We start from the raw sequence: 13795 nt of genomic DNA, 5'->3' as shown, positions 1-13795 counted from the left end.
GGTACTTCACCAGTCTATAAAACGTAACTATGAAAAACCTACAGCCAAGATCATACTTAAAGATTAATGACTGAATACTTTTCCCTGAAGATTTGGAACAAAGCAAGACTATCTCTTCTCTTATTACTCATATTCAACACTGTATAGGAAATCCTAGCTAGTGCAATGAAGCAAGTATAAGAAATAAAGGTATATAGGTTAGAAAGGAAGAAATGAAACTATCTCTATTAATAGACTGCCTATGTAGAAAATCCCAAAGAATCGACAAAAAAGAAAGAAGAAGAAAAAAAAGCCCTCATGGCACTAATAAGTGAGTTTAAGAAGGTCACAGAATACAAGACCAATATACAAAAGTCAATTATATTCCTATATATCAGCAATGAACAACTGTAAGCTGAATGTTTAAATATTACAATAGCCACCAAAAAAAGTGCCTAGGGCTTCCTTGGTGGCGCAGTGGTTGAGAGTCTGCCTGCCGATGCAGGGGACACGGGTTCGTGCCCCGGTCCGGGAAGATCCCACATGCCGCGGAGCGGCTGGGCCCGTGAGCCATGGCTGCTGGGCCTGCGCGTCCGGAGCCTGTGCTCCGCAGTGGGAGAGGCCACACCAGTGAGAGGTCCGCATACCGCAAAAAAAAAAAAAAAGTGCCTAGATAAAAAACTAACAAAATATATGCAGAATCCGTACATGGGAAACTACAAAACATGATGAGAGAAATCAAAGAAGATCAAAATAAATGGAAAGATTCATTGTGTTCATGAACTGGAAGAAGAGCCAGCATTATTAAGAGGTCGGTTCTCCCCAATTTGATCTATAGAGTCAATGCAATCTCAATCAAAACATCTGGTAAGCTTTTCCATAGATATTGACAAGCTGATTCTAAAATGTATATGTAAGAGCAAAGGAACTAGGATAGCCAAAATAATTCCGATGACGAACAAAGTTCGAGGACTCATTTTACCCAATTTCAAGACTTACTACAAAGCTACAGTAATCAAGACAGTGTGGTATTAGCAAAAGTACAGACACATAAATCAATGGGAGACTAGAGAGTCCAGAAGTAGACCTACACAAAGACAGTCAACTGATTTCTGACAAGGGTGCAAAGACAATTACAGACAAAGACAGTATTTTCAACAAGCGGTGCTGGAACAACTAGAAATCATATGCAAAAAAAATGAACCTTGACACATAACTCACACTTTGTACAAAAATTTATTCAAAAGGACCAGAGACCTAAATGTAAAACATAAAAGTATGGAACTTCTAAAATAAAATATAGAAGAAAATCTATGTGACTTGTGTTTGGCAATGAGTTTTTAGATACAACACCCAAAGCATGACCCATGAAAGAAAACACTGATAAATTCTACTTTATCAAATGAAAAACTTTTGTTCTGTAAAAGATTTTTTTTTTTTTTTTTTTTTGCTCTACGTGGGCCTCTCACTGTCGTGGCCTCTCCCGTTGTGGAGCACAGGCTTCGAACGCGCAGGCCCAGCGGCCATGGCTCATGGGCCCAACCGCTCCGCAGCATGTGCGATCTTCCCGGACCAGGGCACGAACCCGAGTCCCCTGCATCGGCAGGCGGACTCCCAACCACTGCGCCACCAGGGAAACCCTGTAAAAGATATTTTTAAGAGAACGAAAAGACAAGCCATAGACTGGGAAAAATACCTGCAAATCACATATCTGATAAAGGACTTGCATCCAGAATAAAGTACCATTAAAACTCAACAACAAGAAAACAAACAACCCAGTTTTTTAAAGGGCAAAAGATCTGAACAGATACTGAAAGTCATCTGCTTCACACAAAGAAGATACACAGATGGCAAATGAGCACATGAAAAGATGCTTAATATCATCTGTTAGGGGGGAAACGCCAATTAAAACCACAATGCAGGGGCTTCCCTTGTGGTGCTGTGGTTAAGAATCCGCCTGCCAATGCAGGGGACACGGGTTAGTGCCCTGGTCCGGGAAGATCCCACATGCTGCAGAGCAACTAAGCCCGGGAGCCACAACTACTGAGCCTGCGCTCTAGAGCCCGCGAGCCACAACTACTGAAGCCCACGTGCCTAGAGCCCATGGTGCTCTGCAACAAGAGAAGCCACCGCAATGAGAAGCCTGCGTACCGCAATGAAGAGTAGCCCCCGCTCACCGCAACTAGAGAAAGCCCACGTGCAGCAATAAAGACCCAACGCAGTCAAAAATAAATTAATTAAATAAATATTTTAAAAAACTTAAAAAAAAAAAACCAACGCAATGCAGTATCACCACACACCTATTGTAACAGCCAAAATCCAAAAAACTAAAAACACCGAATGCTCCAGAGGATTCAGAAAAAGAGGAACTCTCATTCATTGCTCGTAGGAGGCAAACTGGTACGGTCACTCTGGAGGACAGTTTGGCAGTTTCTTATAAAGTTAAACACAGATTTACCATATGACCCAGCAATTACACTCTTACGTGTTCACTCAAGTGAACTGAAAACTTACATTTACAAAAAAGCCTGCATGCAAATGTTTACAGGAGCTTTGGTCATAATTGCTAAAACTGGAAACAACATAGATGTCCCTCAGAGCTTGAATGGATAAAAACTGTGGTGCGTTCATAAAACGGTATGATATTCAGAGAGAGTATCAACGGAATGTTGATTCACTCAACAGCATGGAAAGATCTCAAGTACATTTTACTAAGTAAAAGAACCCAGACCCAAAGGCTACACACTGTAGGATTCCATTCATCTGACACACTGGAAAAGACAAAACCATGGGGCAGAACACATACCAGAGCATGCCAGGGGCTGCGGGGGGGAAGCCGATTACGTGGACAGGGGAATTTTCAAGAGATGTAACTATTCTGGTACAGTACTAGAGTGACTGATAACTACGCATTTGTCAAAACCCATAATTGTACATCATAAAAAACGAACTTTAATGTATATAAACTATCAAAACAACCTAGCCAGGAGGTTAGGGGATGCCAGGATGGAATGCAGACTGTGACAAATGAATCAAACTCTATCACAAATGTATAACTCGTCCACACTGAATGCAAGGAAAGAGGGAGGGCTGGCCTAAGAAACTTTGGAAATTGTTCTGAGTAAAAACTAAGGACAAAGACAAAAGTAACTGTATAGAAACACCGGAGTCTAATTGGGGGTAGGCGAACAATTCTAAGACTGCTTTGCATGTGCATTGGGGTTAAGCAAATAAACCATGGGGGATGGTGGGGCAAGATTTCTCACTAGTGGAGAAGGAGGTTCCAGATAAGCAAAAAGGGAAGGCCAACACACATCCCACATACTGGATGAGAATCGGAGATGCCAATGAGAATTCATGTTTACCCTAATATACATTCAAATGGATATGCAGAGAAATGACCATATGTGAGTGAGCACACCCACATATGTAACCTAGCTCTGTTTGCTAAGAGAGGCTGGAAGCAGTGACACCCCAGTAGCAATGGGCACTCTCAGCACAGCACCCAGATCTGGGTTCCTAACACCACTCTCAAATAAAAGGAACGAGGGCTCCTGGAAAATGGCTGGTTTTAGGGCTGGGAAATGAGAGGAGCCTGCAGCATCCTGCAGTACCACAAAGTAAGGAAGCTCTCGAAAAATAAAGAATGGAGGCATGTCACAGGGATACGGGAGACAACTGGGAAGAACCACCACTGACCAGAGCCGGACAATTTGATACCACGAGTAACACTGCTGGACCACAACCCACAGTGTAAACAAATATGACAATTGCCAAATAAATTCATTACAGAGGATATCCAAATAACATGTGGAGATACCACCTCGGGGGGTCCCTGGAGCATGGACTGGACCCCATGACGGACGGAAAAAGGAGAACTTGACAGAGGAGACACCTGGCAGACACACCCCAACCAGGTGATCCAGGTCAGTATCACCCGAGATGCGAAGGGTGCCTCTCCTCTGTGAGATTCTCCCCACAACCTGTCCAGTCACGAGAAGACATTAGACAAGCCCAATTTGAGGGACATTCTACCAAACACATGACCAGACATGCTCAAAACTGTCAAGGTCATGAAGAGGCAGGGAAGTCCAGAGACTGCTGCAGACCAGAGGGGACAGAGGAGCCATGACGGCTAACGCAGTGCAGGGACACCGGATGGGAAGGGGTGCTGGTGGAAAACCAATAAGGTCTGGAGTTTGGTTAATAGTTTTGTTTTGTTTTGTTTTTAAAGGCAAATGTTTCTTGAATACTACGTGCGGCTCACTGTAACTGCAGGAAGAAAATTGAGACCTGATCCCCCCCATGACAGCAGACGTCCAGGATGTCAGGAATAAAGACAGAACACTGGACACCAGAGGGTCAGCAGGGAGGGCTCCCCTGGTCTTCTCCTCGCACCCCCCCTGATGCCTCCATCACTGGGCAAAAGCTGCCCAAGTCCCTATGCCACCGACTTTCCTGGTAACATGGAGGCCACCCCCACAGTGGTGCCCACCCAGCCCTGGCCGTGTGTGTGCACATCCACACACACGCACCCAGGTGGAGCCTGTCTCTCCCGACTCAGACTACGTGGGGACCTAATTAGCAATGGCTGAACAGCTAGACATCCTCCCTCCCCACAACCACACTCCAATGCCATGAAAGAAAAACGAAATTTGGTCTCACTAGTTAAAAAGTAAATCTACCAACAACACATTAAAAGGATCATACACCCTGATCAAGTGGGATTCATCCCAGGGAGGCAAGGATTCTTCAATATATGCAAATCAATCAATGTGATATGCCACATTAACAAATCGAAGAATAAAAACCATATGATCATCTCAACAGATGGAGAAAGAACTTTTGACAAAGTTCAACATCCATTTACGATATTTTCAATTTTTAATTTAAAAAAATTTAAAGTTTTAAATTGTGGTAAAATACAGAAAGCATAAAACATACCATCTTAACTAAAAAAAAAAAGTAAATCTAAGGCAAGCATCATAGGAAACTTCCTACCTTACAGGAAAAAATGAAAATAGAATGGATTTAAATTTCAGATGAAAAGAACCTATTCATTTTTCACTCCTGTTATAGAAATGGCTAAATAAAGAAAAAAGTTTTCAAAAAATCATAGGATCTCAAAGCTAAACCAAACAACCAACCTTAGAAAGGCTCAGTCAGCCCCCACTCTGCTCTAGGAAAGAGTCAGCCCTCTGCCCAGCTCTAGGAAGGAAGGCGACACCCCCCCCCACCCCCCGCCCCACAGCTCTAGGAAAGGAGACAGCCCCTGACCAGCTCTAGGAAGGAAGGAGACAGGGCCCAGGCATGAGACTCTCAGCTGCTCCCTGGTGGGGTAACCCACAGACTGACCTAGGAGAGGTTACCAGGTCACCTAATATGCATTATCAAGGATGTCTGTAAATATTTTCTTTAAAAAATCAAAAAGAAAAAATTTAGTTTTCTCTCCCTTTCAGATAAAGTGCTATAAAATTAAAACAGAATCATCTCCGAAATGTCACTCTCCGATGGGTGGTTTTATGGACTGTGGCTAAATTCCGGGCCTTAGAAAAATAACCTCCAGTACTTTTTCTTTAAAGGTTTTCTTTAAAGGTGTGTGCTGTAGAGAGCTCAGACGTAGGGCAGGTTTATTTCTTAAACAAACTGGAAGCATTTTACAGAGAAGCTTGTGAAACCAAGCAGAGCATTTCATTAGCAATCAAGGGGCCTGGAGGGAAGAACTAACTTCCCATGAATCTTGGAAGCGCTGAAAGCTCAGAACAACAGAAAATGAAGCAAGATTCGAGTACTCTTTTGGTTCCATTTTCTTCCTCAAAATTTCCAAAGAACACCTAAGAGTTCAGCAAATGCAGGTGTGTGTGGTTCTGCTGGGCTGCGCCAGTGCTGGGCCTGGGCGCTGACTGGCCGCAAGGCTAAGTTACCAGACCCCAGGTGAGACCTCTTGACCATGAGTGAGACAAGCTGCCGCTGTTAGAGGGTGCAGTCTAGGTTCACCTCAGACGCTCTAACAGTGACTGGCAGCTGGGAGGAAAGACCTAATAAACTCTACTACAGGTAAAGTAAACAAGGAAAGACTCAAGCATGACACTGCACAGCAAATCTGAACCAAAAGGACAGTACCGTAAGCTGGCAAAGCCAGGAATCAGAGTTGGGCTGAAACTAGTTGTGAGATCTTTTTGAAGTAGGATTTTAAAAGATATATTATCCCGGGGACTCCAAGGTACCATATGAAACTGGGGAGATAAATAATTTTGCTGATGTGTCAAAAAGTCCTCCATTCGCTCCAGTGCTTGCAGTTCCTTGGAGAGCACCATGGCAGCAGTCACCTACACATGGTTACTCATACGGTCCTGGCCATCACGGCGGTGGGTCCCATATGAGGGCACAATTCCCGAGGCCTGGGAGGAGCTCACCTTCTTCTGCAACAGATCCTCGTTTAGCTTCAGGCTCTGGTCTGAGCTGGGAGCCTCAGTGCATTGGTGGTCCCCAAAGGGGTACATCTGGGACCCACTGGGGGGTCTGAACAGACAGGGGCCTGGAGTCAGCAGACTGGGCAGGGCCAGAGAAGCTCGTCCAGAACTAGGGCAGGAGTCTTAAGTCTGAGTGAGCTCACCTGGGCCCTGCGAAGGAACGAGGAAGGGAGCTCACAGAGCCACGCCATCACATGACAAGGACCCGGGCCAGGATGGCAAGGCAGCAGACTCGAAAAGCTCCCAGAGAGGAAAAAAGGTCCCTGTGGTATTGTCATATCATAAGAAATATTTATTTGGTCTTCGTCCAGGTTCCTGGCACAAAGCTCCTAAAACCCCAGGAATTTCCTGAGTGATGGGGTGAGAGGAGCATCTGTTATTCATAACAAGCCCCTTTCAACCTTACCTGGGTTTATACCAATGAGGTGATTCTTGGAGGATGGGGGCTGGTTGCCAGAGGAAATTTCAGCCCCACTCCTGACCTCTAACCTCACGGGACGGGGAGGGGCTGGAGACGCAGCTGATCTCCAACAGCCAGGGATTTAATCAGTCCTGCCTGTGTAATGGAGCCTCCACACAAACCCCAAATGGAGGGGTTCAGGGAGGTGCTGGGAGGGCGTGGGGGCTCTGCACCCCTTCCCACACCTTCCCTGGGCATCTCTCCCATCTGGCTGTTCCCGAGTCATGTCCTTTATGATAAACCAGTAACATAAGCAAAGTGTTCCCCTGAGTTCTGTGAGCTGTTCTGGCAAGTTATGGAACCCGAGGAGGGGGTCGTGGGAACCCCAATTTACATATGGTTGGTCAGAAGCACAGGTGACGGCCTGGACTTCTCACTGGCGTCTGTGGTGTTGGGAGGTGTCTCGTGGGACTGAGCCCTCAGCCTGTGGGGACGCCGGGCAGTTAGGGTCAAAACGCACTGACTTGCAGGACACTCACGTGGTGTCTGGACAATCAGACGATTACTCGCTGTGAGAAAAAACCCACATCTGGTGTCACAAGCATGTGAGCAGAAGAAATAAAAGTGTTTCCCTTTAGTCACCTGCAAAAGAGCAGGAGTCAGACTGTCTAAAGACCCCTTGACATCACAAAGTTCTGAGGAAAACTGCTCTGAGAGCCACAGACCCAGGCAAGTGGCCAATTTCTACGTGTGCAAGGAAGGACACAGAAAGTTCACCTTCTCTGTATCTTTTCTTGGAACGTTGTTTTGGGATATGCTCCAGTAAAGAGAGAGAATAAACCCCAAAACAAGACACGAGATCTGAGGAATTACAACTACATCTCAGAGAGAACCAGGGGCCTCTCGGGTGGGCAGTCTCTGACCTGAGTGTCACACCCAGGGCCTGGGGTGCCGAGCTAGGGAGGAGGGAGGACACAGTTGGAAAAGTATCCTGTGGTGGCACAGAGCAATGATAAAGGCTGCAAAACGTCAAGGAAATTTTATGGAGCAGGAGCTGCTCCTAGAAGACAGAGGACGGAGGTATTAAACACCGACCCTGGCTTCAAGGAGCTCCCAGGGAGTCGCACAGACAGGTAGACTAATGACACTAAGAACTCTGTTAGATGTGCAGAGGGTGAAGGAAGCATAGGCTAGGGGTCCATTATTCAGCCTCCTGGTGGGGTCAGCAGTCCATGAGGGCAACTGTAACACTCAACGTCAAGTGAAAGCTGTGGACAGTCTGTGGCATTGTGGGAAATTCCTGGGACTTAAGGGACTCTGAGGTAGCTCACAGTCCCCAGGAGATCTGGAACCCTCCAGAAAGAAATCAATACAAGGCGACTGACTACTTGCCAGAGCCATCTCAGCCGGGACCCTCGTCCCTGAAGATGGTAAACTGGTTCCTTCGTGCAGCTGAAAAGCACTGACTCTACCCCAAATAGCGAGAAAAGATGGGGGTGGGGGGAATGCATATGCCAAAGCAAATCATTCTGTGCTCAGTACCGGCCTTAAAATATCTTCTTGACCCACTGGTTCAAAACGGTTTCCTTCTGAACCGAACAGAGAATCCCTGTGGAGATCAAAGGCAGCCCCTAACACTGGAAAGCCAAGCTGAGTTTTTTATAAGCTGTGCTCTCTGCGAGCTAAGCCACCGGGGTTTTTCTACTGTCATGGCGCCGGTTTAAGGGTCTGTTAAAGTCTCGGAGATTAACTTTGTCTTGACTCCATCTTTTACTAAGTGACAGCTCAACCGTTTAGAATGACTAATCCCGTGGAGAATAAAGCAATACTGGCAAGAAGTATTTTCTATAGTAACTTAGAGCGCACGAGAGTCGAAGCTGAATCCCCCAGCGCCGCACACCGAGCCTCACCGCGCGCCGGGCCCTGGTCCCCGCGGCGCCCCGCTCGGTGTGTGATGACGGTCGCTGTGCAAAGCGTGGCATTTCCACTCCCTTGGAACACATGTTCTGAAAACTCAGAAATGACGCCGGGACGGCCGGTGCCCGCGGCGTGCAATCCCGGCCGGCCCGCCGGGTACCAGCGCCCTCCGGAACCCTCTAGAAGGGCGACTGCCCACTGGCCCCAGGCCATCTCAGCCGGGGGCTGTGCCCCAACCCCACTGGTCCCCGCACTGCCACGTTTGTCTGAGAAGCCCAGTTTGGCTTCAGGCACCAATGCTCGACCCAGGGCGTTTGTGCCCCTCCAGGCGTGGGGATCGGGGTTGGGGGTGTGTGCACTCCGCGCGCGCGCGGACGGGGGGCGTCGGGTGTCCAGCGGTGTTCTGGGGGGCGGCCTGGGGCGAGGGGAGGGAGAGAGGGAGACTGGGGCAGACCACGCGGTTCTCCGCCTGATCAAACCTGGCGCGCACAGAACCCCGCAGGTGAGGCCGCACCTGCTGCTCAGGCCTCAAAGCTTTGGAGCCGCGGGGAGGCGGCGGGGCCACAGCTCGTGGGACCTGTAGGCGGCAAAGGGGAGTCACCGCCTCACGAGCTCCTGGTCAGCGCGGGGTCGGCGTGGGGGCCCCCCGGACCTGCAGGACGGAGGGGGGCGCAGGGCCGAGGCTCGGCCGCGAACCCGCTTGTGGGTGGGCCTGAGGGTGGGGGGCAGGGCGCGAGCGGAGGGACCACACTGGGGCTCCTGGCCCCGCGAACTCACAGTAAACGAAAGCGAGGGCCTTCAGGAGCACGATCCTGGTCAGCCAGAAGGTGCCCGCGCGGAGGCGGGCTGGGCAGCCCGCAGGGTCGCGCCCCGGCCCTGGCGAAGATTCAGGCGCCGGGCCCGCGACCCCGGCCTTCCGCCTCCTCAAGGGCTCCTCCGGCGTCGCCATCGCCGGGCCGTCGGAGCGCATGCGCGAGGAGCGCCGCGCGCTGAAAATGCCCCGCCCACGCCGAGAGACCCCGCCCACACTTAGCGGTCCGACCAACTCCGGCCAGCCACGCCCATGCGCGGGGAGCGAGGACCTGGCCCGATACCGCTCGCGCTCCCCGCAGGTCGCTCGGGGCGCTGCAGCCGTGAGAGTAACGGGGTGGGTTCGTGGAGAACGGCTCGTCGCCCCACCTGGAGCGGGCTTGACCCACTCACTCGTTCATTCTCTCGCTCATTCATTCATTGAATTAGCCAAAGTTGCAGAGGCCCCCAGTGCACTCCCCTACCTAGGCGCCTCCCCTCCTGGACCCTCACACTGGAGAGGGACGGATGGCACTTCAGAAGCAGAAATGCAATGTGAAAGAGATTATTGGAAAGCACGTATCAGACCACAGGCCTTCTCCGCGTCCAGGGCAGCTGAGATGTGGGCAGCCAAGGACCCTGGAGGGTACTGGGCTCCTGCTGCACGCCCTGGCAGTGTGTAGACTTGCATTCCTGCAGAGGAAAGGCCAGAGCAGCAGCTTCACCCCAGGGCTCCAGGCTGCCACTGCCTGAACGGGTGGTGTGGACCGGTACCTCACAGGTGTCCCCTCCCAACTCCCCATCTCTGCTGTCTGAGGAGGGTGCTGGGGTGATGATCACACAGCTAGTGAGGGACAGTGCACGCAGTGGCTGGGCCCTAAAGTTCAGACGCTCCAGCTTTCTTTCCCTTTACCCCCCACCAACCCCACAACATCTCTGCACAGGACAGCAAAGTCCCCTTAGATGGTCAGCGCTCCTATTGGCCCTCAAGACTGGACCTCCAGCCGCAGGGGAGAGTGGTGGGCTGAGGATTCAGAGTAAGGAAGAGCTTACTGACCAATGACCCAAGCATAACCCCAGTGAGGACACAAGCAACTCTACATTCTGAAGATACAGGAGAGGTGTCTCTAAGCAGGTGGAATGGTAGGCATTCCTCAGAGGAAGGAAGAGCTGTGCGAGAGAGTGGACCTTAGGGGTTACTGGGTAAACTGTGGGGAGCTTGGAAGGAAATGATTGAGGTAGGTGTGTTTTTTTCTTATTCATTTGTTAGAGCTCTTTACATATTAAAGATCCTCTTTTTTTAATATTGCTTGGGATTTTATCTACTTAAAATATCTTTCCATTTCAAAGTGGAAGTAGATCAACATTCTCACTTTATAGTTTAAAAGAAAAAAACATTAAAATCCATGAGGTATAGTTTTCATTTTAACTATACCATTTTCATTTGTGTTGGCCACTGAGAATTCAAAGGTAAATATGAAATAGTTTTGATCCTGAAAGAATTCACAGTCTAGTAGGGGAGAGACAACCACCTAGTCATACAATGTGAAATGCACTACACACAACAAGCCCAGACAAGTGAGTGGTGAATTTTGTCAAGAAAGATCTTCTTGTCTGTATATTGCAAATGTTCTGGGTTTTTTGTTTGTTTTTACGTCTTGTTCCTAGTCTTTGGTATGTAAATTATCAATAGTTGTGTAGTCAAATGATCAGTTTTTCTGGCATGTTTAATTATATCTTCACCTGTAGTGTAAGCCCCATGAGGGCAGTGATTGCCTCTGGACATAGGCTCTCCCAAATTAGGCTTGACCAGGAACTTCAGGAACCCCCCCTCCAGCCCTCAGCTGCCACCCCACCCTCCCATTGTTGGGGTAATAGCATTTACGTGTATATTATAGTGTGATTTTTTTAAAACGCTCCCTTTTCTTTTCCATGAAAAACCCTCCCTCGGACCCCGTCTCTAAGACCTATAAGAGATTTTCAACGGAGGGTGCAAACATCTTCTGTAGCCTGGAGAGCCCCTAGCTCCTTGAGCCCTCATCCTGAGGGCTCAAGCCTTGGGGAGCCCTGGCCGTGCCCTGCTTCCAGGTCCTTCCACAGGAACCCACAACCCACACCTCCCCTCCATACCCGCTGTTGTCCGGGTGCCACGTTCGGATGAGCCCACACAGCCACTTGGGAAGAGTGGGGAGAGTCCAGGGCCCCCAGCCCAAGCCTGCCCGAGCTTCCCTGGGTCCCCGCCTGGATGTGGGAGCTGCACAGGGGATGGAGGCAAGGAAGGATGGCTCTGCTGTCAGGTGTGACCCTGGGTGCTGCTTTTCAGGTGGGGACAGTTTTCACAAAGGGCCCTTTGTCCTCAGCTTCCCCTGGCTGGGGCTGCATTGTTCCCCCCTGAGAAGGGCACAATGGGACATTGTGCAGAGCAGAAAGGGGCCCCTTGTCCAGCCTCCAGCTCGCTGGGCTCTGGGCTCCCTCCCCGGGTTTGCACAGGGTGGGCGAGGCCATCAGAGGGTCCACCGGGAGCTCATGTTCTCATGTCTCCTCCAGGGTCCTCCTCTGAGCTGACTGCAGAGGTCCAGTCCATCTGAGGGTCTAGAACCTTCACGGGAATGAACCCCATCGAGCAGGGCTTGGCCATGGAAAGGCTGGCCAGTGGCTCAGTTCGTGCCCGTTTCAGCCTGAATTTAATCAAACGTGCACTGGTGTATTGTTCAGCCATAAAAAAGAGTCATATTGATACATTCTACAACATAGATGAACCTTGAAAACATATTCAGTGAGTGAAGCCAGACAGACACACAAAGCCACATATTGTACAATTCCATTTATATGAAACATCCAGAATAAGCAAATCCACAGAGACAGAAATTAGATCAGTGGTTCCCAGGGGCTGGGGGAGGGGGATGAGGAGTGACTGCTAACAGGGACAGGGTTTCCTTGTAGGGTGATGAAGATATTGTAGAACTAAATAGAGGTGATGCTTGCACAACATGGTGAATGTACTAAATGCTACTGAATTGTACACCTAAAAAAACTTAATTTTATGCTATGTGAATTTCACCAAAATTTAAAAAAAAAAATCTGCTCTGGTCCTTGTTTCAGAATCACCTAAAAAGGCATTGCTTTTACCTGTTGGAATAAGTCATGTCATTTATACTTACATCTTCATTTAAACTTACATCTTCATCTATGCTAGAGAGCAACTAACAGTTTTAAAATAATATTCAGACATGGGTACATCTTGTGCCCCGCGAAGATGCCCCACTCTAAAACACACCTCTTCTGCAAACCCCAAGCCGGAGGGCCGGGGCCTGGTGCTGGGTCGGGGCACTGAGATGCTTTCCTCTTGCCCCACCGCTCAGCGCCTGCATGCTGGGGTCTCTATGAAGCAGCTGTTCACCAACGCCAGGAGCCTGGGGGAGGCTCCTGAACCTACATTTTCAAGGAAAAAACTATATGAAAACAAGCCAAGATACAGGAGAGGCCAGAGGTGCTGAGAGGAGGCCTGACTACCCTCCGGGCTGGTTTCAAGAGACCTGGAGCTGAGCCTCACCTGGACAGAGCCAGAAAGGGCCAAGAAGGGGAGGGGAGGGGAGAAAGGGAGCTCCCCTGAGAGGAGCTCTCAGCTCAAGATGGGCTAGTGTCCCAGGAACCCCTAGGTGGGTCCGCCTGCAGCTCCCCCAGCACGGCCCTGGAGCCGAGGCGCACAAGCTCACAGCTGGCGGCACTCCCAGCAGCTGCAGGACGGCTTCAGAGGAAGGAGCCCCATGTCAGCACCTCGTCCAGCTGTCCCTGGGCACACGGGCCTGGCAGTCCCCACCGCATCAGGGTGATTGTCCCTGACGTGCCTTTGCAGCTGTCTCTGGCACCCACAAAAACCCAGCTTGGGCCCAAATCTAATCGTGCACCCTTCATTTACCCCAATTTTTCATGTCTTGACATCTGTTGATGGGGAGGGCAGGACCTGCTGGTGCTAACATCTGTCACTTTCTTCTGGAGGGGTGGTCAGTTTGGGCCGGCCCCACCCTGCCTGTCCAGCGGCCAAAACCCCCTGGTGAGGCTGGCAGGTGCGGGAGGGGGTGGGTGAGCAGGTGCTGGCCATTTGCTGGTTGTTCTGGAACCATGACTCATGGACGGCTGTTCTGCTTGGCTTGCCCGTCTCCTGTCCCCACACCTCGGTTCCGGGCCACGAGCACTCCTACCCCTGATCCCCAGAAGGAGATGTGACCCTGTGTGG

At 49.9% G+C, this 13795-nt stretch overlaps 1 protein-coding gene across 1 annotated transcript in view; it reads right to left on the bottom strand.

Annotated features, from left to right (window-relative positions):
* The window catches only part of LOC309973495 (lipase maturation factor 1-like), a gene marked incomplete at its 3' end in the record, with an annotated part of 28413 nt that extends 18694 nt beyond the window's left edge, over window positions 1-9719 (bottom strand). The window contains exon 1 of the mRNA XM_082857790.1: window positions 9547-9719. Within this exon, the coding sequence (XP_082713916.1) occupies window positions 9547-9718 (172 nt within the window). The 5' untranslated portion in view covers window position 9719. The remainder of the gene's footprint in view (window positions 1-9546) is intronic.
* Window positions 9720-13795: the final 4076 nt, after the last annotated feature.

The sequence above is a fragment of the Leucopleurus acutus genome, assembly GCF_964270905.1.
Source record: "Leucopleurus acutus genome assembly, chromosome: 16".
Lineage (NCBI taxonomy): Eukaryota > Metazoa > Chordata > Mammalia > Artiodactyla > Delphinidae > Leucopleurus > Leucopleurus acutus.
The sequence above is the reverse complement of the archived record's forward strand: the minus strand, read 5'-3'. Positions and strand labels throughout refer to the sequence as shown.